At 38.7% G+C, this 26,308-nt stretch overlaps 1 protein-coding gene across 2 annotated transcripts; it reads right to left on the bottom strand.

Moving 5' to 3' along the window:
* Positions 1-512: 512 nt before the first annotated feature.
* Positions 513-12,006, bottom strand: mat2al (methionine adenosyltransferase II, alpha-like). 2 transcript variants are annotated; one of them, XM_075455462.1, is made up of 10 exons: positions 11,835-12,006; positions 11,645-11,737; positions 9,610-9,687; positions 3,953-4,075; positions 3,746-3,858; positions 1,818-1,961; positions 1,478-1,696; positions 1,220-1,402; positions 970-1,103; positions 513-882 (listed from the first exon to the last, which is right to left on the bottom strand). In XM_075455462.1, the coding sequence occupies exons 2-10, from the start codon at positions 11,718-11,720 to the stop codon at positions 780-782; spliced, it is 1,173 nt and encodes a 390-aa protein (XP_075311577.1). In that variant the 5' UTR covers positions 11,721-11,737; positions 11,835-12,006; the 3' UTR covers positions 513-779. The 2 variants fall into 2 exon arrangements, with proteins under 2 accessions (XP_075311577.1, XP_075311578.1); XM_075455463.1 differs by lacking the exon at positions 3,953-4,075.
* Positions 12,007-26,308: the final 14,302 nt, after the last annotated feature.

Below are 26,308 nucleotides of genomic sequence, written 5' to 3' on the forward strand. Positions count from 1 at the left end.
AATGACTCTGGGACGCCAGTGATCACTTTCTAGCCTCCTGGAGGTGTCGTGGGCCCAACTAGACGAAACACTGATGAAAGGAGGTTCCCACCTGATGACCCCAATGACATGTTGGTCAGCACTGCTCACTGATCTATATAGGGAGTATATGGAATTATTCACCGAGCCTGGTCCATTTTTTTCTTTAGCACAAGTTTCTTGTGTTTACCTTAAACCCTCTGGGATCAATGGAGTAACTATATCTATATAAAGAGTGTTTTTGGTATGCCTGGAGGAATAGCTTCATTATGTTTGGGATGACTGAGTAGGTGCTGACCTCACCAAAAGGACAGGGTTGAGCACTAAAACGTCAACAAAGAGGTGCCAACAGGTATTTTGACCAAAGCATTTCTCATAGATCACAATAAGACTTTAGAAAATTGAGTCAAACTGCTAAAACGTGTAGAATAAGTCACCTTCAAGGACAGAACTTGAGAAGACTTTAGTTCAGACGCAATTTTTTTTATGCAGATTTTTTTCAATTTTACATATTACAAAATACATCAAATGTGAGAATATGAATCAAAGTGACAATTACTCTAAGAATTATGCTTGAAAAGTAGTTCATAAAACAAACAGTGGCTCATTTCATTTTTTACTTTAAAATGTAAAAATTAAAAGATAACGGAGAAGATTTCCATTTTTAATTAGTACCTTCAGATTCTGTTACTCAAACTAGGCTCTCGGTTGATTTGTGAATGATCACGAACGCAACTTAATCATGTTCAACCCCAAACTAATCAGAACACCAGGGGCTTCGGTTGTTCCCAGGGGAACTCTTTTCTTCCAAAGTGACCATAGCAGGCGGTGGCCTGGTAAATTGGCCGCTTCAGTCCCAGCTCCCTGAAAAAAAACAACGTTAACAAAAGTTACACGAGCAGTTTTATTTCAGTGATTAGCAGCCGTGGGAAAAAAAAAAACTGCCCATACTTCACAATGACTCCAGGCCTGAGGTCGAAGTTCTTCTGGACTATCTGCAGGAGCTCGTCTTCGTCCCTGTTCGATGTGCCGTAGTGAAACACTGTGATGGAGAGCGGATGGCTCACACCGATGGCATAGGAGATCTGAGAGCATAACAGACAGGACGCCGATGCTATTTCACTTACAGTTTTTAAAACGAATCATTTTAGGAGACGTGTCTGGGAACATTGGGAGAGCAATGGAGCTTAAACGCCGTCACCTGAATGAGGACCCTCCTGCACAGTCCGGCTTTGACCAGAGACTTGGCCACCCAACGTGCCGCGTAAGCGCCCGACCGATCCACTTTGGAGTAGTCCTTTCCAGAGAAAGCCCCGCCTCCGTGCCCACCCCACCCACCGTACGTGTCCACTATGATTTTACGTCCCGTGAGTCCTGCGTCAGCCTGTTCACACAAAACATCACATCAACACATCCTGCTAAAGAAGACCTCTCCCTCTGTGGTTGGGTCACTACTAACCTGTGGACCTCCTAAGAGGAATTTCTCACTCGGCAGCAGATGGTAGACGGTTTTATCATCCAGGTACTTGGCAGGGACGACAACCCTCACCACCTTCTCCATCAGGTTGCGTCTGATCTCCTCCAGGGAGATGTCCGGGCTGTGCTGCACTGAGATGACCACAGTGTGGACACGCAGCGGCTCCATGGCTCCCATGTTGTCTCGATACTCCACCGTGACCTGCGGAAGAGAGACCACAACACGACAAAAGAATGCTTTCATTCACAATATCAAACCTAACAGCACATAGGAGGTACAAAAGGCTTTTAAGACACTCCAGCGCTCCTCTGAAGAGGCTGACCTGTGACTTAGAGTCTGGCAGTATCCAAGGACACTCTCCGTTACGTGACAGCTCCTTCATCCTGTAGTTGAGTTTGTGAGCCAGTAGGATGGTTAATGGCATACACTCTTCAGTCTCATCTGTGGCGTATCCAAACATAAAGCCCTGATGAGATTAAAAAAAAAGCCAGATAAATATGTCTTATGATCACGTATAGTCATGTAAGAATTTAGTTTGAATGAATAACTTTAAATGAATGTTATTTTGAATGCTAACATCAGATATTCACTTTCCCTGCATGAGTCGCAATTAACTGATTTCTCCTTTAGAGCCACCAACAGATAAAAAATGAATTTACTGCCAAAACTAATGACCTTTCCATCAGACACTGATGATCCAGAATAACACTTATACAAACAGATGTAAGGACTTTAGTCGACCTACACAAAGAAAGGTGATCTGGGTTCTGCTGGAGCTGCTTTCACTGTTGTTGAGGGGGCTGTAGGTGCCATAATATTCTGTTTAGAGACTGCACTATTTGGCACAGGTGTGGCACAAAGGATTTTTATTTCTGACAATCAGACACGGAGAAACATCCTTCATCTTAAAGGGGAACTCCGGGGCATTTGAAGCGCGTTTCCATTGCTAGAGGTTGTCAAATACTGATAGTAGGACACAGAGAGGTGCGTATCTGCGCTCCCTGTGTGAAGATCGCTCTGTCCGCACAGCATGTCATGCGAGGCTAATACGTGGTGGCTAGGGGCAAGCGCTAACCCTTCCACGTAAAACAACAACTTGCACACTGCAGAAACGTCACACCACTTTATAACCCATCCGACAATAAAGTCACAAGCCTTACCATCAAACCCATATGCTTGGTTCTCACATTACTGGCATGGGGACGTTACAAAACAACTTTATAAACAGCATGTCACTCACCGGCTGGTTGTAGGCTCGTGCATGTGAAAGCCCAGAAGAGTCGATAGAGAATAATCCCATATACAAAACAATTATCTTCTCTAGAAAAACTGCGTTCAAGTATTTAAAACATTACAACAATACATGCCCAGTAATATTCTTGTAATGTTTTAAATACTTGAACGCAGTTTTTCTAGAGAATATAATTGTTTTGTATATGGGATTATCGTCCATCGACTCTTCTGGGCTTTCACATGCGCGAGCCTACAACCAGCCAGTGAGTTACATGCTGTTTATATAGTTGTTTTGTAACGTCCCCATGCCAGTAATGTGAGAACCATGCATATGGTTTTGATGGTAAGGCTTGTGACTTTATTGTCGGATGGGTTATAAAGTGGTGTGACGTTTCTGCAGTGTGCAAGTTGTTGTTTTACGTGCAAGGGTTAGCGCTTGCCCCTTAGCCACCACGTATTAGCCTCGCATGACAGGGTGTGCGGACAGAGCAATCTCCACACAGGGAGCGCAGATGTGCACCTCTCTGTGTCCTACTATCATTATTTGACAACCTCTAGCAATGGAAACACGCTTCAAATGCCCCGGAGTTCCCCTTTAAACCATTCGTTGGGGCAGGAAGTTGGTTAGAAATGGACACGATCATGGAGCAACGGCTGGTGGTGATTTGTTCAAAAGACACATTTTACAAATAGTGGCAGGGTGTATCCTGGCTTATTAGCTGGTACTGCACACAAAAGTATAGTAGACCTGGTGTGTGTATTTAAAGGTATATGTATGACATTGTAGATCATATCACATTAACTCTGTACACCGTTTTAATGCTTGATTTTAAAAGCTCTTTTGTCGGCAGGCACCAAGTGAACAATAACTTTGATAAATTAAAGCAAAAAAATGTTTATTTATGCATTTCTCTGTTTTCTCAGCTGGGAATTTTGTGTAGCGCGCTACTTTCCTTACACTTCTCGAATCAAACAAAGCCATTCAGAGGCATGGTTGTAAAAGGTCAAATACTGAACCTGGTCCCCGGCACCGATGTCCTCCTGATCCCTGCCTTCAAACACACAGTCTGATATCTCCTCACACTGCGCCTCCAGAGCCACCAGCATATTGCAGGTCTTGTAGTCAAAACCTGCACATCACAGTGAGGCCAAAGTCAACTTCAAAGGCAGATTTAGTAGAAACTTAATGATTAAATAACAACACTGAATCCCTTCATACTGTACCTTTTGAGGAGTCATCATAACCAATCTTCTTTATAGTGTTTCGAACTACCGACTGGAGATCAACTATTGCTTTTGATGTCACTTCTCCAACCAGAAGAATCATGCCAGTCTTTGCAACACACTCTGTAACAATACATTGAGTCCAACACTTCATAAGAAACCAAAAAAATGTGAATAAATACATTGCATATTCATGTTTGGTCCTCTGCTCTCTTATGAACAGTATTTGTCTTATATTTTAAGGTTATTTAAAATAGCTGGGACGCTGATTAAATAGAATAATAGATAAAAACAAAGAAAGCAATGATTTGCAAATGTCAAAAACTAATATTTAATTCATAATACAACATCAAAAACAAATCAAGTGTTGAAAGTGAGACATTTGACTATTTCATGAAAAATATCCGCTCATCCTGAATTTGAAGGCAGCAACATGTCTCAAAAGTTGGGACAGATCCATGTTTCCCACTGTGTAGCATCCCCTCTTCTTTTAACAACATCTGTAAACATCTGGGAACTGAGGAGACCAGCTGTTGGACCTTTAGGAGAGGAATGTTGTCCCATTCTTGTCTGATAGAGGATTCTAGCTGCTCAGCAGTCCTGGGTCTTCTTTGTTTTATTTGAAATGTTTTTAGTTATTTAAAGGTCTGGACTGCAGGCAGGTCAGTCCAGCACCTGGACTCTTCTACTATGAAGCCATGCTGTTGGAATAGATGCAGTATGTGGTTTAACACTGTCTTGCTGAAAAAATGCAAGCCCCTTCAAACCTCCTTGTACTCTCAATTTAGTATTTACCACTCCAAATTATAAGAAATACGCCCGTTTTTAAAATAAACTACAATTTCCTTGTGCCGTGCTATGTATCTGATCCAAACTAGAGCCATATTGGTAGTTCTTTCAAGTTTGAAAAGTAGGGTTTTAAAAACATATATATACTGAATATATCAAATATCTAGTGCAGCAGAATTAGTAATTACACTTCAGCTACATGATTGACGTTTGAAAAAAGTCAAGATGTTGGTATATGTTAGATATTCTAACTGTTATTGTAGAAATGTGGTTTGGGGTTAGCAGCTTCTTCCGTTTTGCAAAGTAGGGTTGGGAAAACATACATCTACTAAATATATCAAATATCAAATACAGCCGAACTAGTAATTACACTTGATCTCGATGATCAATACAAAGAAAATTAAATAAATTTACTTCAGATACTTTTTTTTTTTTTTTTTTTTTATATATATTTTTTATTGAAATTTTCCAATTATACAAAAAAAAACATAAACCCAATAATAAACCCACCCAAAACCCACCCCGAACACCTAGAGCTCACTCTGTCAGATCAGACAAACAATGACAAAAAAAAAAAAAAAAAAAAAAAAAAAAAGAAAATTTAAGTTTACATGTTATTTTTGACAAAATATAGGAAGGGTAACCACATATCTTTAAAGTCTTCAAGCTTCCCTTTCACCATGTACGTCAGTTTTTCCATTGCCAGGTTGTTGCTCAGTGCTTTAATCCACTCATTTATCTTTGGTCTTTCTATGTTCGTCCACTTCAGCGCAATCAAATGTTTTGCTTGTAAAAGGCAAAAACTCAGTAGTTTACTCTTTGTGGAACCCTTAAAGTCATCTGGAAAAATATGCAGCAAGCAGAGTCCACTGTCCATTGGTACGTCTTGTTCAATCAAGCGAGAGATAAGCCCAGTGACCTCTTTCCAAAAAATTTGAAGTTCTGTACATTGCCACATACAATGGAACAGAGTACCTCTATCTGTATTGCATTTAACACAAGTATCAGGGGTATTCGGATTGAAACGGTTCAATTTTACAGGAGTGATATATGTTCTAAATAACCATTTATATTGTAGTAATCTAAACCTTGTGTTGATAGTTCGTGTTTGTGCCAGTAGGCATGAGTTACTCCATTCATCCTCAGAAATTTCAGTTTGTAGGTCAGTTCTCCATGTTTGTAAATAGGAGAGACTACTATCTTTAAAAGATAAGAGTAAGATATTATAAAATTTGGAGAGTAGGCCTCTACTCTTATTATGGCGGATGGCTATATACTCTATGGTAGAGAGTGGAGGTTCGGCAGTAGATATCCGCAAGGTATTAACAAAATTTCTAATCTGTAAGTACTTAAAAAAATGCTTTTGGGGCAGACCATATTTACTTGCCAGTTGTTCAAAGGACATTAAAACTCCCTCACAATAAAGGTCTCCAATTGTATTTAAGCCTTTATCCATCCATAATTTGAATCCGCTGTCTGCTCTTCCTGGTTTAAATCTATCATTTCTCCAAATCGGTGACAGGCGTGAGATCTTAAACACCTCATTTAAAACTTTATGAGAATGATGCCAGACTGATATCGTATTCTTAAGAAAAGGGTTTTTTGTGTTTTTTAATAATTGTTTAGGTTCAGCTGAGTAAAGGTAGAATTTTAGAGGTAGTGATAATGAATTGTTCTCTATTTGTACCCAAGATGGTGTGTTATTAGTAGAAAAATAGCCAGTAGCAGCACAAAGCTGAGCTGCCCAGTAGTAGAGTTTAATATTCGGCATTCTAAGCCCCCCTCGATCATAGGGTAGATAAAGAGAGAGAGGCGTAGTCTGGGGCGCTTATTATTCCATATAAATCTAGTGAAGGTTTTATCCAAAGAGGAAAAAAAGGAGGCTGGAACATATAAAGGAATGGACTGGAAAAGATATAGAAATTTTGGGAGGATAGACATTTTAATAATATTAATTCGGCCTATCATTGAAATTGGCATTTCTCCCCATTTTTCTAGGGATCCTGATATTTTTTGCACTAAAGGATCATAATTAGTAGAAACTATTTTCTCTATATCTGGAACAATCTTAACTCCTAAGTATGTGAATCCTTCATATGTACATGTAAACTGTGTTTGTATTGGAGGGTTATTTCTATTCAATAATAATAATGAGCTTTTTTTTTTATTTACTTTATATCCTGAAAACTCCCCGAATTCCCTCAGAATTTTATTCGCTGCCTGAGTCGACTTCTCAAGGTTAGTTATAAACAGAACAATGTCATCTGCAAAAAGGGATATTCGATGTTCTACCTCTCCTATTTGAATCCCAGTGATTTCAGGGGACTTACGTATTGTCATAGCTAGTGGTTCAATGGCAAACAAGAAAAGAAGGGGGGACAATGGGCATCCCTGTCGGGTCGATCTGCAGAGATTTATACACCTTGATAACTGACTGTTAGTTACCACTTTAGCTATTGGTTTCATATACAACAATTGAATCCACTTTAAGTATTTTTCTCCCAGGCCGAATCTCTTAAGAGTATCAAAGAGGTAATTCCATTCAATTCTATCAAAAGCTTTTTCTGCATCTAATGACAGAAAAGCATGGTCCATAGCAAACTGTTTTTCATATAGTATATTAAGTAATCGACGAGTGCTGTGGAAGGCTTGGCGTGCAATAACGAATCCATTTTGATCATTTGAGATTAGATTAGGGATATGTGTTTCAATCCTTCGAGCCAAAACATTGCACAGAATTTTTGTATCACATGACATTAGGGAAATGGGTCTATATGAGCCCATGTCCGTTGGAGGTTTACCTGTCTTTAACAGAGGAGAAATGGTTGCCAACCGTAATGATGGGGGCAGGATACCTTTTTCATAAGACTCATTAAATGCTTCGAGTAAATGTGGCAGTAATTTATCTGAAAATTTCTTGTAGAGTTCAATTGGTATGCCATCAGGGCCAGGGACTTTACCCGAATTCATGTGGCTAAGAGCTATTTTAAGTTCTTGAATACTCAACTTTTCATCCAGATCATTCTTGCTTTCCTCTGATAAAGTTGGAAATAAGAGCTGGTCCAGAAACTGCTTTTGTTTATTTGTGTTATCTGGATATTGGGATTTATATAAATTTTCATAATACTTTGTAAAAGCCTCATTTATGTCTTTTGGATCCACCAGATTCTCCCCGTCATCCAGTATGATTGAGTTAATGGTCCTGTTTGTCTGTAATTTTTTAAGTCTCCAAGCTAAGAGTTTGCCTGCTTTCTCACTCATTCATAATCATAATATGACTGTTTCAACCACAGTAAATTGGTTGCTATTTTATTGGTAGTGAGCTCACCATACTCTGATTTTAATAATAGAAGTCTCTTATCCTTGTCAGCATCGCTGCCATGATACATTTGCTCTTGCAATTCTTTAATTTGTTTTTCAATGTTTTTTAATTTGTTTAAATGGATTTTTGATTTATACCTAGTGTAGCTCATTATTTCCCCCCTTATATAGGCTTTGAATGCCTCCCATCTTATTGATGCACTAGTTTGGTTTGTATTAAAGTTAAAATATTCAGTTATTTTCTCTTCGAGAAAACCCTCAAACTCCTCTGATCTAAGCCATTTAGCCTGAAATCGAAATGGAATCGAGGGCCGGCAATAATTAGGTAATTTTATTGATAAATTATTTGGGGCATGGTCAGAAAGTAAAATAGCCTCATACCAACAGTCTTGGATCATAGATAACAGACCGGAGGAGATCAGAAAAAAGTCTATTCGCGAATAAGTCTTATAGGTACTCGAAAAACAAGAGTACTATAACAAGAGTTTTATTTGGATACAGTTGTCTCCAAATCTCCACTAGATACTTTTAGAGCCGCACCGTAACATCATACAAAATCAACACCGTACTCGTAGTACTTCCAGTTTGCAAGGGTTATTTATAGTTGCATAAAGACAGATTATACGTATATATTTTGTGCGTACAATATATTTATGATGAATATATTATGAGAGATACACGTTTGGTCAATAAAGTTGAAAAACAAAAAAAAAGTACATGCCTGATAACAGGCCTTCTCTTTCTCCACTGGCTCACTGAAATAATGGCCCACTGATAGTAATGGTTGATAATGTATTAAAGTCACTATTGTTATGTGGCTATATCTTTATCTTTATATTTTATATATTTATATTTTATAAATATACACATACACATTTTTTATTATTTTATTTATAAACAGAAAGTATGGGGAATGTCGGCGCAGGTCGGTGACGTAGAGATAGCAGCGTCCATAGCAACCACCTTAACAATGGTACAAAACGTTTTATTATTACGTTTTTTCAAGGAGATACTAAAATCTTCGGCGAAACTTATAAACGAAAGATCATCTACATTCTCTGAACAAATATTATGAAAATATTATGCATAGTTCTCGCTAGAAATGCCATCAAAATGCATACAAATGCAGATGCTTTCTTAAAATGTTATGTTTTTCACAGAAAAAAGACCGACAGTCGGCCATTTTCTTTTTTTCGCTGAGGGAAACTTGACCTGGTTGCAAAGCAATGTAAATGAATAGGCCAAATAAAACGTAGTATTGTTACAATTTTGGGGGCCAAATTGTGACAATACCACGTTATACCACAATATCACAATACCTTGTGGACCAACGTAGCTATTACACGTTTTTCTGTGAGACTGGGTTGCAATAGTGGATGCTAAAGTGTTTTTTTCCAGTAGGCTTAATATTTTCTTCTGCACATTATCAATAAAATTTGTCTAATAACTGGGGGGAAACTTGGAAATGAGGAATAACATGATAATACTAGTAAGCAAGATCATATAAGATCAATAAAATCAAAACATTCATAAGAGAGAAAACTTACCACAAGCCACTTTAGAGTCTGGGTCTTGACTCAAGTATGCATCAAGTACAGCATCACTGATCTGATCACACATTTTATCTGTAAAAACAAAGTCATTATGTTAAAGAAAAGAACAGACACAGGGGGTTATATAAGACAGGTGATATATGACTGTATTTATAATGTGTTGCCAGAGCCATAGCAGCCACTGAAGGTTGTGCCGTCATTATTTTTTCAAGGGATTTGGACACAGAACTTTAGTCATATGTTCAGTCTAACCAGCAATTCATTTAGATAAGCTAGCTGCAAGAAAAGAAAAACAAGCAAAGTTAACTGGCTGCAGCTACGATAAGTTAACTGGTTCCAAGCTAAAATAGCTAACTGGCAATTCACAACAGTAACATGGGGTAATTTGCTAGGATAAGCTTAATTACTTGAATTTGAGATGAGCTAATAAGGTGTAAATGAAGATGACTGGAAGTTCCCTAAAATAAGATGACAGCTTAAAGATACAATAAGGTTATTGGTTGGAAGCTAATATAAGCTTATTGGCTACTCACAATGGTAAGCTAACTGGCTAAGAGCTAACTGACTATTCACTACAGTAAGCTAAGGGACAATAATTAGGTCACATAAGCTAAATGGCTTCAATTTGAAATACATGAAGCTTAGATAACTGGGAGTATTCCAAAATAAGCTGAAAGCTTCAAACTACAATCAACTAACTGGATGCAAGCCAACTAAGTGGCTACCAGCCATAATTAGCAAGGGATCAGATTTCGGCATAAAACCGGTTTGTTAATTGGTAAATCTTGCATTCAGTTAAATAATTTAATTACTCCCGGTAAAGCTGTGCTCTTTTTTCTTTCTTTCCCCACCTCGTTCTTGTCTCCACAAGCTTTTGTGATGTCTGACTTCGCCACGCCGCCACAGCCACGCCTTCAACTGAAAACTGTTGGTGCTTTAAAGCAAGTTAGACCAACATGTTATCTGTATTTTGACACAAGATCATGTTGATTAGGTGAAGGGGGCCAGAGGCCAAAAAAAGTGACTTCCTGTTCTGAGGGGGCGGGGCTTATTTGACGTCAGCATATGACCACATAGGATCGCCGGGTGTCCAACATGGATGACTCAAACCAAGTTTGGTGCCAATTGAACTTTCAACGTGAAAATTATAGCGTTTCGTTTACACTGGCGAGTACGCCAAGTTCGCTGCTTGACCAAGCCTCCTAAACATGCTCAAAAACTCAAGATTTTAATCACTTTTTCTCCCCCATCCCTTAACTGCATACCGACCAAAGATGAAGTCCGTAGCTCAAAATCCCTAGGAGGAGTTTGTTCAAATACGGGGTGTGTAAATCTGAAAAATGGCCCAAATTTGCCCTTTGACCCAAAATGGCCGCCTCCTTGTACATTTTAGAGCATACCTCCAAGAGACTTTTGTTCTTGATTTGAGGCGATCTACATACATACCGCGTTTCAAATCTGTACCAGTGGCGGTCTGACACTGATTTACGCCCCGGGCAAAAGCCGGTGCTGGCGCCCCCAGCCCCCCTACTGCTCACAGAGAGATGTTGCACTTCACTGTGTGTTGTGGTGGGAGCATCAGTGTAGTGTAGTGTTAGGTTAGCAGACTGACCTGTCATTATTTCCTTCTCCGTTTTCACCTGTTTGGTCCATCACCACCTGCAATACTGTGCTGGCTCGCTCATTCTGTCTTCTTCACTTTCCCATTAGTACTATTATTGATACCACGTTCGTCGCCCTCTGGCACGTAGAAACACCTCCAATATCAATAAAATACCAATTTTTTTTTTTTTTTTTTTTTGGGGGGGGGGGTTTACCCCCCCTCGGGCCTAATTATATTATTTTTTATTATTATGTCTACCTATTATTATCTATATGTCTACAATTCTGAATGCACTGCATTTGTTTGAATAAAACTTAAAACCTTTGGACACTGACCCTGGACATGTTAGGACATGTCCTAAGCCTGTGTTCGCTTCCTTATGCATCCACCATTATGTCTTATTTCGGTGAGACAGGAGTACATTACCGGAGTGTCCTTCTCCAACAGATTCGGACGTGAACAGGAAAGTCTTCCCACTGCGGGACCCGCTGCTGGAGTTCATCTTCCGCTCCTCCGTCTCTGCAGAAAAGTTGAATATGACAGAGTTAAAGTTGGCCAGATGTCAAACGGAGCGGTGCAAGCTCCAGGCGACTTTCTCGATCAAACAATGATTAACCTTAAAGGTCGAAGCTCAGACGCAACTGATTAGATGCAACCGTATATGGCCGTGACATGAAATGATGAAACTCCTCATCATATAGATAATAAATCATCTTATCTGAGCACTCATTTCCTTTTCTGGGCTCCACAAACAGTTGTGATGGCTGAATGTGTTTTTCTCAAGGAATGTCCATAAGTGTAATTAGCCCAACCAGCCTCAAGATGTCGCTGGTGTTGCATTTTTCTTTTTACATTAATATTTTCTTCTCATAACGTTTTCAAAACAAAGATTATTATGGACAAAAAATACAGAATTCGTGCCTTGAAATGTCCTCAATATAAAAAGCTCAATTTCCAAAATAAATATAGAAAATTAAAAGTCAGAGAACTGAAACAACACACGAGACAAGCACATTATTGATTAGTAAGTCGAGTTGAACTGTTTTAAAAGAGTCATAATGTCGTTTTACAATTAGATATACATCTTTTCCACAGTTCTGGACAGGGTCATTTAAGAAGTTTTTGTTTCATTTTATGGTCTTCTTTTTAATAAATGAGCACAAACAACTTTAGAGTTGTGGCACTACAAAGACTGTGATATCTTACAAATGATCATTTCCCTTTAATATTATTGTATATATATAATTGAAAATATGGATGACGACGGTTGTACCGATGTAAAAGCCACAAATATCTTATTAGACCTTTTCAGACACAAAAAAACATCAATGTTTTCTAGTTTCGATGTTCATATTTACACAAAAACAGACAATATGTGTCACGATCATGCTTGGCTGTGTTGTTGTTGTGGTTTCTGGACCTGAGGTGGGTCTGAGCAGGACGCAAATGTGTTGAAAATGCTTAATTTGTTACAAAAATGTTGATTTATGCCGGCTGAATCTTGTCATTGCTGTGCAAAAGACGATCTGACACCATGCTGACACAGTCGCAATAGCTCCTGGCTGTTTTATCAGTAAAGCTTGTACAATAAATCACTTTTGCTTTAAAAACTATGAGGCAGCATAATACACACAACAAAAATAAAAACAAGCTCTCCGTATCGCATTGATTTGTGGCGTACTGCAGCAACTCTAAATGGTTTGGTTGTGACATGAAATGAAAATTGTACTAAATGTAAAATTAATCTAAATAAATTTTATTCAATCCAGAAAGGGAAAATATAATGTTGCAGGGATTTTCAATTTTCTCAACAGTCATAACCTGTTACAGGTTGTTGCTGTAGCTCTCAGAATGGGACTCTTTGTAAAACGCAAATAAAACCAGAAAGCTATGATCTTAAAACTATTAAAAAGTTATATCTAATTACAAATAGTGCAAGTTTGGGAGATTGGACGGAAGAGAAGTTTTGGTGCAATCTGTTGGTTTCCTTAGCCAGGAAATTGTTTTTGAATTGGTTCTGTATGAATGAATTGGATTCATTTTTAAATGAATTAATTGGATCATGATTACAATGAATTGAACTCCAATTGGCCTGAATTGGACTATATCATTGAAGTGCCCTGAGATGACATTTGTTGTAATTTGGCGTTTAATAAATAAAACTGAATTGAATTGAATTGCAAGTAAAACTTATCAAATGTGGAAAAAGATGATTTCATTTACTTTGGAAACATTTTGAAAATTGACATTATTCCATCTTGGAAAACACAGCTGGTGGAAAACATGACACTGGTTGCTGAAAGACTGGCAGAAATGGACCTTCCAACGTGATAGTGACATGAAGGATTCAGCTGAAGCCGTCAAGAGATTAACAGAGAACACAAATCAACACAGCCGCCAATATTGATCTGGCCTCCAAACTAAACGCACAGGAGGAGGCAACAAAGACACAAGAAAAGAAGGTTTCAGAACTTATGAACGCTTTATTCCAATCTGTCATCATTGAGCAAGAAAAAACAGAGTTGGACATCATCCATCCCCTCCATTTAGCTCAGACAAGTGTTCCACCAAAGAACAATGAAACAGAACCACAAGGGATCCCTGACCAACCAAAGGAGAACGTTGCATCAAAGAAGCGTCGGCGCAAGAACAAAAACACGCCTGAAACCATCGTAAAGAACGACCAGCCTGAAGTCGTCAAGGAACCTGAAGACGCGGAGGACATTTCATCACCGATCATGGTCCAGGAACTTAAGAAGATTTACGAACCTGTGGAAGAAAAAGAAATAGAAAGGGGTTCTGAAGACACACAGGAAGAGATTCCATTCGATTTGGCTCATCAGACTGGAGTTCCACAACCAGATGTGGTCCCAGAACTGGTGAGTTTCATTGAATCGGAATTAGTCCAACAACCAAAGGATGTCTCAAAGCCACCGAAAAGAAATGTTTCTTCCAAAAAGCGTCGGCGCAAAAACAGAAAGACGCCAGAAACCATTGTAAAGAACGACCAGCCTGAAGTCATCCAGGAACCAGAGAAGATATCCAAATCTGTGCTGGAGAAAGAAATGGAAATACTCCCAAAAATAAATCAAGAAAGAATTGTCATCGAAATGGAACCAGCCTCTAAACGTTCGGATGACTCTGAAACATCAGATCCTTTACATCCCACAGAGGACTTGTCTCTTCAACTTGCAGTACCTGAACAAGCAATGGACTAATTTAAGCCCTCACACGAAAGAGCAGAGCTGCCTTCAATGTGGAGGCGCTTAAAAAAGTATATGACGCCAAAACATCACCGGCAAAACAAAGAAAGCAACTTCAAGAGAGAAAGCGTTTAGGATTCGCACAGAAGACCAGTCCACCTATGAAATCTCTATACATCATAATACAGTAACATCAATAAATGATACTTAAATACAAAATAAATAACATCAAAATTCATATATCTTTTGTACAGCTTTTCATCTTTTCATCCTGAACAACAGCACTGACTGAAAGTATCAGTGCATTGTTCTCACAACTGTCAAGAGCATTATTGTGTCATTCAAATTAGAACATGAATATGCTCCCACAAATTATTATTACATTGTGTTTGAATAAGATAATAAATTGTAAAAAAATAAATAAATAAATAAATTACACACTTGTTTGGATTCTTTTATCAAAATAAGAAACAGTTTTACTTGTCAATTAAAAGGTCATTTTCTTCAAAATGTATTCTTCCAAGGACAAATAAGGTATTTTTTTTACATTGTTGAGGGTCTGATATCACCTTTTATTGTACATATCTATGCACTGTGCTTACATAGAGTTGATACACTCCTTTTTGAAAGGGACAAGGTTAAAACACTGCATGCTTACAGGGGGAGCCAAAACAGGTCAAAACCTTGGAGCCATGAATAGATTTTTTAATACAGTAACATCAATAAAAAATACTTAAATATAAAATAAATAACATAAAAATTCATATATCTTTTGTACAGCTTTTCATCTTTTCATCCTGAACAACTGCACTGACTGAAAGTATCAGTGCATCGTTCTCACAACTGTTAAGAGCATCATTGTGTCATTCAAATAAGAATATGAATATGCTCCCACAAATGATTATTACATTGATTTGTGTTTGAATAAGATGATAAATTATTACACAAAAAATTAACCCTTTAAATACTAGTGTATATGAGGTAAACACCAATTTCTGTTAAAAAACACACACAAAAACTGCTGTATTTTCAATGTATGCAGTGCAAAGTGAAATATTCTATGGGGGATTATTAGGTCTGGGATATGTCTTTGATGAGCTACAACATCAGTTTTTACAGTTGTTTAGTTTTTTAGTTTTTCTGCAATGGCAGATTACAGAAACAGCTCCCATAGACATCCATTATAATGAATGCAGTGAAGGAGTTTTTTTTTTAAAATCAGACATAGCAAAAAAAATTAAAAATCCCTAAAAATCAATGTTGTTGCTGATCATTGACATATCCCAGACCATATAATTATCCCCGCTCAACAATTCCACTTTGCATTCTATATATTGAAAATATAGCAGTTTTTGTGTGTTCAACATATGATGTTTTTAGGTCTTTTTTAAAGGGGACAAAAATGTCCCTTTTCAGAGAAATTAAGTTCTGTTTTAAATCAGGTATGAGGGTTAATCTGACTGCTCAGGTGTTTTTTGTTGGTGAAGTTGGTGAAGTCACCCAAACACACCTCCCATCCTCTTACACATGAGGAAACTCTGGCGATCTGCTGTATTTCTCAAGAAATAGAAATGAAATATACACGTGATTTTGTTTAAAAAGTTAGATAAGGTATGCGTGTGTAACACCTTAACTGCAGGAGTATTTGCTGGAATGACACGTTGTAAAAAGACGTGATAAACTTTTAGTAAATTGTTCCTTGTCTTCTTTAGACGAGAAAGGTTTCCTCTTGCCTGCGGAAGGATTAAAGATCTTGGACTTTCTATATAAAGGCAGTGGAACAAAGAGTCCATTTTATTTATCAATCTGACAATATCATTTACAACAAAAAGCACTCTTCAAGGCAAGGCAAGTTTATTTGTATAGCACAATTCAACTACAGGGCGATTCAAAGTGCTTTACAGAGATATTAAAACAGTAGAAATAAAAAGCATGATTTAAATTTTAAACAAAAAAGAAAGAAATAAGAACAATAGATAAAATCAGAGAAATAAAAAGCATGATTTAAATTTTAAACAAAAAGAAAGAAATAAGAACAATATAAAATCAGTAGTTAAAATGTGATTAAGTTTTGAGCTCTATTCAAATGCAGCTGAAAATAGGTGTGTCTTCAACCTGGACTTAAATACACTGTGTGTTTCAGCTGATCTGAGGCTTTCTGGGAGTTTGTTCCAGACATGTGGAGCATAGAAGCTGAATGCAGCTTCTCCATGTCTGGTTCTGACTCTGGGAACTGATAAAAGACCGGATCCAGATGACCTGAGGGGTCTGGAAGGTTCATACTGGGTCAGGAAGTCACTGATGTATTTTGGTCCTAGACCATTCAGAGCTTTATAGACCAGCATCAGAACTTTAAAGTCTATCCTCTGATGGACAGGCAGCCGGTGTAAAGACCTCAGAGCTGGACTGATGTGGTCCACTTTTTTGGTCTTAGTGAGGACTCGAGCAGCAGAGTTCTGAATAAGCTGCAGTTGTCTAACTGACTTTTTAGGTAGACCTGTAAAGATGCTGTTACAGTAATCAAGCCTACTAAAGATGAACGCATGGACTAGTTTTTCCAGGTCCTGCTGACACATCAGATCCTTTAACCTTGATATATTCTTAAGGTGATAGTAGGCTGACTTTGTTACTGCCTTAATGTGTTTTTCCAAATTTAAGTCTGAGTCCATCACTAAACCCAGATTTCTGGCCTGGTTGGTAGTTTCTAGGTGTATAGATTGAAGTTCTGTGGTGACCTGTGATCGTTTTTCTTTGGCTCCAAAGACAATTACCTCAGTTTTGTTTTTGTTTAGCTGGAGAAAGTTGTGGCACATCCAGTCATTAATCTCTTCAATGCATTTACCAAGAGCTTGTACAGGGCCTCGGTCTCCTGGTGACATTGTAATGTATATCTGCGTGTCATCTGCATAGCTATGGTAGTTTATTTTGTTGTTTTTTATAATCTGTACCAGTGGGAGCATGAAGATGTTAAACAGAAGAGGTCCCAGGATGGAACCTTGGGGAACTCCACATGTGACTCTTGTGTGCTCAGATGTAAAGTTACCTATTGACACAAAGTACTTCCTGTTCTCTAAGTATGTTTTGAACCAGTTTAGTACAGTTCTGGAAAGACCCGTCCAGTTTTCCAGTCGTTTGAGTAATATATTGTGGTCGACTGTATCAAATGCAGCACTGAGATCTAGTAAAACTAAGACTGACATTTTTTCACCGTCTGTATTCAGACATATGTCATTAAACACTTTGGTCAGAGCAGTCTCAGTGCTGTGGTGCTGTCTAAAACCTGACTGGAAGGTGTCATAGCAGTTATTTTGTTTTAAAAAGTAATTAAGCTGTTGAAAAACCGCTTTTTCAATGATCTTACTTAAAAATGGGAGATTTGAGATAGGCCTGTAGTTGTTCATTTGTGTCTTGTGAAGATTGTCCTTTTTCAGCAGAGGTTTGATTACAGCAGTTTTAAGTGGCTCTGAAAACACACCTGACATTAAAGACAAGTTCACCATCAGTAACAGGTCTGACTCCAAAATCTTTGAGACCCTTTTGAAAAAAGCTGTTGGCAGGATGTCTAAACAGCAAGAGGAGGAGTTCAGCTGACGTAAGATATCCTCCAGGTCTTTGCTTTTAATGGGTTGGAACTGTGTCATGGTGTTTAAACAGGTTTTCGGTGGAGACGGTACATATGCTGAACCTGCTGCTGATGTACCAACTGCTTGTCTAATATTTTGGATTTTGTCTGTGAAGAATTTGGCAAAGTCATTGCAGTCCATGGTGAATGAAGTTCAGTTGCCACTAACACAGGAGGGTTTGTTAGCCTGTCAACTGTAGCAAAAAAGGCCCGAGCATTATGACTATTTTTGGTGATGATGTCAGAGAAGTAGGACTTTCTTGCATTCCTCCGTTGTAAATTATTAGAGTGAAGTTTCTCTTTATAGATGTTATAATGAACCTGGAGATTTGTTTTTCTCCATCTGCGCTCAGCTTTCCGACACTCTCTTTCCCCATTTTTCACCAGTGTGGAATTTCGCCATGGAGACTTCTTCCTTCCAGAGATAATCTTCACCTTAATGGGAGCAATAGCATCCATAACATTTAACATTTTAGCATTGAAGCTACTGACGAGCTCATTGACTGAACCCCCGGACAGGGCAGGTGTTGAAGAGAAGACCTGGTTAAAGACCTCACTACTGTTTTCAGTTATACACCGTTTTGTAGTTTTGAGATCACTGCTGTTGAGACATTTGTGTGCAGTGAAATCGTACTCTCAAAGAAAACACAGGAATGATCAGACAGGCCCACATCAGACACAGTAACCTTTGAAATGCTCAGACCCTTAGAGATCAGTAAGTCTAGAGTGTGGCCCCTATTGTGCGTGGCCTCTGTTACATGCTGAGTAAGCCCAAAGTTGTCCAGAGTGTTACTCAGGTCGTTAGTCCCTTTGTCCCGAGGGTTGTCCATATGGATGTTAAAATCACCAACAATAATTACAGTCAAAATCAACACAGATCATAGAGAGCAGTTCATTGAGGTCATCAAAAAAGTCTGCACAGTATTTGGGGGGGCCTGTAAACATTCAGAAACAGGACTCTGGATGAGGCCTTCAACTGTACAGCCACATATTCAAAGGAATGAAAACTTCCAGGAGATAACTGCTTACATTGAAATGATTCATTAAATAAGACTGCCACCCCTCCTCCTCTCCTGCTCACTCTGGCCTCGCTGATAAAGCTGTAACCAGGAGGGGTCGACTCAATGAGAACAGCAGCACTGTTATTTTGGTCTAACCAAGTTTCAGTTAAAAACATAAAATCCAGGGTGTGCTCAGTGATAAAATCATTAATTAAAAATGTTTTCCCAGCTAAAGACCTAACATTTAATAAAGCCAACTTGAGTATTTTAGAGGTACTATTTGCCCCCTCGTGTTTGGGAGCAGTCTGTGGCACTCAAGGTATGTTTACTTTAGTTAAAGATCTTTTATAGTGCAACTCTCTGTGTTTTGACTGGGCCATATTTCTCCTTCTGCCACCTAAAAGTACATACATTTTAAAACCTTCTAATAAACAGGGTCCCAGCTTGTCCTGGGAAAAGTCACAACTGCCATAATCCTCGCAGCCCGGACCCTCTACACATCACACATCAGACTGCGGACCCGCAGGCTCCTGATTTTCTCTTTGTTCGTTGAGTCTGTTTTTTCTGTCCTCACTTTAGTCTACGCAGTCTGACAGTAAAAAGCTCATTCTCTCTCTCATTATCTAGTGTTTACGTCACTTTGTCGACAGCACAGTCACACATGTGTGATGTTGAGTGAATGTTCACTTTTTATGCTGTTTCACGCAGAGGTGGAAAGTAACGAATTACATTACTCGCGTTACTGTAATTGAGTAGCTTTTTGTGTACTTGTACTTTTTTAACTACTTTTTAAAATGTGTAATTTTACTCTTACTTAAGTACATTTTCTTTCAAGTAATGTACTTCGGTACATTTTACAGCACAAGCGTTACTGAGTAAAAAAAAATTCGCGTTCTGGTAATGAATTATTATGGGATGCAAATACTGAACGTTGTGCCCCTGCGCCGGTATGGCTCTAGAATTCTAGCCTACTATAAAGAGTGTTGGCGCGTGCGAACTGTCACTCACTCAGACGAGGATGGCAGAGTCAGACATGGAGGCGGACAATGGAAATACGGAGAGCAGTTCTTCTGACCTAGTGCACCCCTGGCCCTATCTGAGTAAGATGTTTAGCTTCACGGAAAAACGGGGTGATAGTTATGTTATGGAGTGCACACTATGTGTACCAAAGAAGTCCAAAATTTCGGCTTACAAGAATTCGACATCTAATCTGCGTAAGCACGTTGAGGTAAGTCATGTTTCTCGTTCCCTTTCCATGTTTAACTGACATGGCTAGGACTCCTAGCCATGTCCCGAAAACTGTGTATGATACTGCTAATATAATATTGAATTAGCAACCTGTTGTTGGCACTGTAACGGCAATTAGCTATGCCAACTACTGTGCTTATTCAGCTGGCTAATAGTATGAGCACGTCCGCTTGCTAACCTGCCGTTATCCGTCTTACCCACTGACCTCGAGAACTATTGGTCCTACCACATATACGTCCATCAGGCCAGAAAGAATATTAAACAAAACAAATAAGCCCAATGTTTGAATTGATAACCGCAGATATGTAAACTGTCAGGGGTAGCCAATGACGATTTTCGGTGCTGAAACCAACTGTCTTTGTAGCAGTGACACTGGGCTTATCATGTGTTCACGAACGATTGGTGCAAACAGGCAAGCAAGGAGATTTCGGCGCCACAGTTGACTTTCACATTTCTTGTATAATGCTTTGTAAAGTCAGGGCAGTGTAGAAGGCATGGCAATCTGTGTAGTGGGTCATATTTCGAGGCTGTATTGGGCGAGGAGGGGAAAATACATAGACCTTTCCCTATTGCATTCGGCAACAGATTTGAGCTGAAGCAAATGACTGAGGTGATCCTGCGACAGTTAGCCACTCCACTCAGCCATTTGGCATCCGTTACACGGATGTGGGCTTCACAGTAGAGGCAGAAAACACAGATTGTGAAAAAGTAACTTTTTACTTTTACTCAAAGTACATTTTAAATTATTTACTTTTACTTGAGTAGATTTTTTGACTGGTAAATATACTTGTACTTGAGTACAATTTCAACAGAGTAACAGTACTTGTACTTGAGTAAAATATTTTTGTACTCTTTCCACCTCTGGTTTCACGTCTTCTGCTTTGAGCATAAAATCTGACATTGTGGAGCCTTTATCATGAGCATCAAATATTTAAAAGAACATCGTTGGACATAAACAAAAAATTTTTTCAACATATTTTTCATCTTTAAAAGACTTCAATAAATTCAGATAAGAAGAAAATTATTTTAGAAAATCAGTTTTTAAATACAGAGGTAAGAGTTTTATTGAAATGAAATGATAACCTGTGATCTGAAAAATAAACAGCATGAAAACATGTTGGATTTGTACAAAAGAGCCTCATTATCAACACTGGTTATTTTAGATAAGAAATGATCGATTACTTTTTTTTGCAGGACACGTTTTCATCAGTGGGAGATGATATGACTTATTGAATGAGTTCAATGTTGGTTCAAACAGCTCTTCAACATGTTAAAGTCGTCAGTTAAAGTTGTTTACAGGATTATTTAAGGGTTATTGATCATCTTTCATGCTGTTTGATGATCACGAATATGTTTTTGATTCATGATCAGTTCAGCTCTAATGTAACCCATATCTGCTTTAATTGTTAAGAAAGCGAACTCTTTATTTATGGTGATTTGTCGCCCTCTTGTGGTATAGGGATAAACTGCATGAAGTCAGTTTAGCCTCCGTTACTAAATCCAAATATCTTTATTTTTTTATTTTTTTTGGCTAGTTTTTATGGCTAGTTGCCATTTTACTGGTTACACCAACAAAATAAATAAATCACCTCCAGTTGCATTGGTCAGATGACTTAAAGGTTCTCTGAGAAACCAACATTGCTTCAAGAAAATAAACACCTGGTTGCAGACAGTTTTTAATCTTATTATTACAATGGCAGGTAATCACATTCACAGACAGTCTAAAGGGCTGCAAGGCTAATACTTGGCTGAACAGTTGTTTTACAGACATTTGTACATAAAAACATGTTAAAGGGATGAAGAAGGTCCTGTGTGCACTCAGATGGGAGGTAAGATGACTATGATGGGAGCAGGAGAAGACAAGCAGGCTGATTAGATGCAACCGTATATGGCCGTGACATGAAATGATGAAACTCCTCATAATATAGATAATAAATCATCTTATCTGAGCACTCATTTCCTTTTCAGGGCTCCACAAACAGTTGTGATGGCTGAATGTGTTTTTGTCAAGGAATGTCCATAAGTGTAATTAGCCCAACCAGCCTCAAGATGTCGCTGGTGTTGCATTTTTCTTTTTACATTAATATTTTCTTCTCATAACATCTTGAAAACAAAGATTATTATGGACAAAAATACAGAATTTGAGAGATAATGTTGTTTTCCAGTTAGATATACATCTTTTCCACAGTTCTGGACGGGGTCATTTAAGAAGTTTTTGTTTCGTTTTATGGTCTTCTTTTTAATAAATGAGCACAAACAACTTTAGAGTTGTGGCACTACAAAGACTGTGATATCCTACAAATGATCATTTCCCTTTAATATTATTGTATATATAATTGAAAATATGGATGACGACGGTTGTACCGATGTAAAAGCCACAAATATCTTATTAGACCTTTTCAGACACAAAAAAAACATCAATGTTTTTTAGTATCAATGTTCATATTTACACAAAAACAGACGATATGTAACACGATCATGCTGGGCTGTGTTGTTGTTGTGGTTTCTGGACCTGAGGTGGGTCTGAGCAGGTTTCCAGGAAGTCTGGGGCGGAGTCTGGATTGGAGCTGCAGGAGCAACCAGCCTTCGACATATTCTCACTTCCCCAGTGGGAATTAGGCCGGCTTCTGAGAGAGTTATTTTTCGAGTAAGCGCAGTTTGCGCCGAGTATGCGTCACATTTGCAGTTCTCTCCAGACCAGCGAGCGTCACTGTTGAGGAAACAAGCTGAAAAGCATAGGAAGAAAGCATACACAATGCCACCTGTGGTGTCACGTCAGCAGAGGCTGGCACATCTGATGCGGAATGAATTTACTCTGGGTGTAGAACTGTATATGTATCTCAGAGCTAAGCGGCTGCGGCAAAAACAGAAGAGAAGGTGGAATGTTCGTCCTTTGCAACAAGACAAACTTTGTCAAACGTTGTCCCAGTGTAACTTCATAGACGTGTCGTACAGATGTTTGTAGAGGCGCACCCTCTCGGTCACCGCGGTCTCTGCAGTGTTCATTTTTTCTTTTTCTTGGTCAGCTGTTTCCAGTTGAGCGCGCGTGAAGTCAGAAAAAAAGTTGTGTGCGCGCCCTTGCGCCGCGCGAGGATTTTCTAGCTTCCGACGGGGGGCGTGGCGGAATTTTGGGACACGTGACCGTTTGCGCCATTTGCGACCAGCTAGTATGAGCGAGGTCGCGCCGAGTAAGAATCAGCCTTTACCCTGCTTTCCTGCCCTATTCAGTGCTGCTTCTGTTGTCGCTTCTCCTCACTCTGGATTCCCATTCTAAGGACCTAGTGTTCACTGTTGGATTCCTGACTCTTTCCTGTTTCACCTACTTTCCTCCTCATCCCGGCACCACCGCTGACAATATGCACACACAACACTTATAAGATGCACATTAAAAAGGAATAATGGGAACTGTATTCAATTTAATTACATACAGCCCCTTTTCCACAGTTTGCACTCTCCAGTGCAAAGAAAACGTGTACAAACAACATCCAGAGCGATCTGAATCATGAGGGACCGGACCACACAGTTCTAACCATGGGACGATCTTTTTCAGGAAGGTCTTTCTTATTTCAGCAAAACAAATCCCTTTCTGCATGTATTAGAGCAACGTGCCTCCGGTAGTAAAATATAAATCCAGCTGCTTACTGAAACATTTGGACCACACACTCGAAAGGAGGATAAAAATGGGACATGTGTCCATTTAAAAAAAGAGTTTCTCCTCAGTCCCAAACACTCAGTGATTAAAAATGTCCCCGTGACAACTTTTCCGAAACATGTTGCTGACATGAAATTCAAAATGAACGTATTGTTGATTAAAATCAGCAGAAAAAAACAACAAAAAACAATTACAAGCTTTAGGATTATATTCAAATAACTACATTCAACAACATTTATCTATTCTAAAAAGCACTAAAACTGAGAGGGAGGACACAGGTGAGGCAGACAGGTGTAAAAGCTTGACTAAAATGTAAAGGTTCAGCTAATTTGACTAATCCGAGCCAGAGAGAAAATGGACACTCTTGTGACAAGAGTGATTTATGGTGGGGGGGGTAATAAAAAGTGATTTATGACAGGCAATAAATCGATCATTTGACAGGTGACCTTTTGACCTCCTTATGTCCGGTCACCTCAAAGGGTTTACTATAACAGGTGGTTGGGGGTGGGGGTTGGGGGGGGTATTTACAACTGTTGTGTGTATTAACAGTATTGACAATCAAATCAAATCAAATTTATTTGTATAGCACATTTCATGTACAAAACAATTCAAAGTACTTCACATAAAATAAAAGCAAGTCAAGTTTCAGTGTAAGAAGTAGCAATTTCCTAGTGATCAATAAGAACAAGCCTCTACACACGTCAAGTCTTTTATTGTCAGATGCACAGAACAACAGAGTCGGGCTGGGCACTGAAATTCTTAGGACAGGACACCGTACAGCAACTACCATAACAAGACATAACATGCCATAACATGACATGACATAAGGACACTAACAATAAATAGGCAATATGGATACTACAAAATATACATTTTACGCTAATTACTAGAGCTATACTGAACATATAATATACATAATAGCCTTTGCTAATCTAAGACCTATACTAACCTAGAAACACAAGATAAAAATACAATATTGTGCAATATTGCATGTTGTAGTGCAAACAGCAGTGGAGGTAGGCATGTGTAAAGTGTCGAGTGTGAAAGGGACGCACTGCAGCAGGTGTAAGTGTAAGAAGCATTAAAAATACATAAAAAAATATAGAGAAACAAATAAAATAATTTAAATGAATTTAAAAACAAGCAACAGTCCAGATAAGTTCAAAGATAGCGTGCAGATTTCATGCATACACACATGAGAAAAGTAATGTTTTTAACCTGGATTTAAAAATGTCTCCATTTGGTGAAAGTTTTAACTCCACTGGCAGTTAGTTCCACTTGTTTGCAGCATAACAGCTAAATGTTGCTTCTCTGTGTTTTATAAATAAAAAGGTTTATTGGTTAATAGGAATGGTTTAGTTTAAGACGGTAAACTGTCAAGATTTTAAATCCTGTGTTCTTGACTGTTTCAAAAAGTCTGTAGACAGACTGTAGACAGTTTAAATGCTAATATGTTAAAGTTTACACAAGACTCTGTCAGACGATTCAATTCGCATTGTGGCTTCCTGCATTTGGGTATGCACAATAGAATCTATCAGACAATTCAAATCAAGGTGTGAGTTTCCACAGCAGGGGTCCACGGGAACCTGACAAAATGGGTGGTTTCAGGGTAAGTGATGAATACAGTAAACAGGCTGAGTTTTCAGTCTCACCCCGTAAGGTGACTCGGGGGATGTTGGAGGTGTGATAAGAATCCAGGGGACAGTCAGTTGATAATTAACATATGAGTCCAGAGCTTCCAGCTTTATTACTGTTTCAGGAAGAGACCGTGTCAGAATCCCCCATACATCTCGGGCTGTGACTTTCCACAGTTGGCATGGCGAGAACCTGACAAAATGGGTGGTTCAGGGTTAGTCATGAATACACCATTTGTCTCAGTTCACAAGTAAACAAGGTGACTAATCACTAATTATTCCTAGGAAAACGGTGAACATTGTCAAGAAAACATTGTTAACACAGTCGGACTATGGTATTCCTTCTTCAAGTTTCAATTTACCAATGACATACAAAGTGATTTGATAAAAGAACAATTATAGCTACTTACAGATCTGATCAGTGATGCAAAGGTAAGTTGTCAGTTAGGGAGGGTCACAGTGTTTCCTTTTACTTCAGCATTCTTTTCTCTTCATCGTGTGTGTTTATCAGCTTCGACATCCCAGAGCAGTGTGTGCATGACTGGGTATGTTGGTGAAATGCACACGTCCAGCAGCCTTGTTGTGAAAGATTGCAAGCGTCCCAGGTCTAAGAGACAAGACAACCACAAGTGGGAAAAGGTCTTATGCAGACATACCAGAAGATATAGAAACATTCAGTTGAATAAGACACTTCTTTTTCTTTTTTCATTTTTTTAACGTCCAACTAATT

This window comes from Odontesthes bonariensis, chromosome 22 (genome assembly GCF_027942865.1).
Source record: "Odontesthes bonariensis isolate fOdoBon6 chromosome 22, fOdoBon6.hap1, whole genome shotgun sequence".
Lineage (NCBI taxonomy): Eukaryota > Metazoa > Chordata > Actinopteri > Atheriniformes > Atherinopsidae > Odontesthes > Odontesthes bonariensis.

What these genes read in the sequence shown, in the direction of transcription:
- mat2al (XM_075455462.1), bottom strand. Translation starts at nt 11,720, where the DNA reads ATGAACTCCAGCAGCGGGTCCCGCAGTGGGAAGACTTTCCTGTTCACG. An exon ending in TGTTGGAGAAGGACACTCCG is followed by an intron (nt 9,688 to 11,644) that starts GTAATGTACTCC and finishes TTGTTTTTACAG; the next exon opens with ATAAAATGTGTGATCAGATC. An exon ending in ACATCGGTGCCGGGGACCAG is followed by an intron (nt 1,962 to 3,745) that starts GTTCAGTATTTG and finishes TAATCTCATCAG; the next exon opens with GGCTTTATGTTTGGATACGC.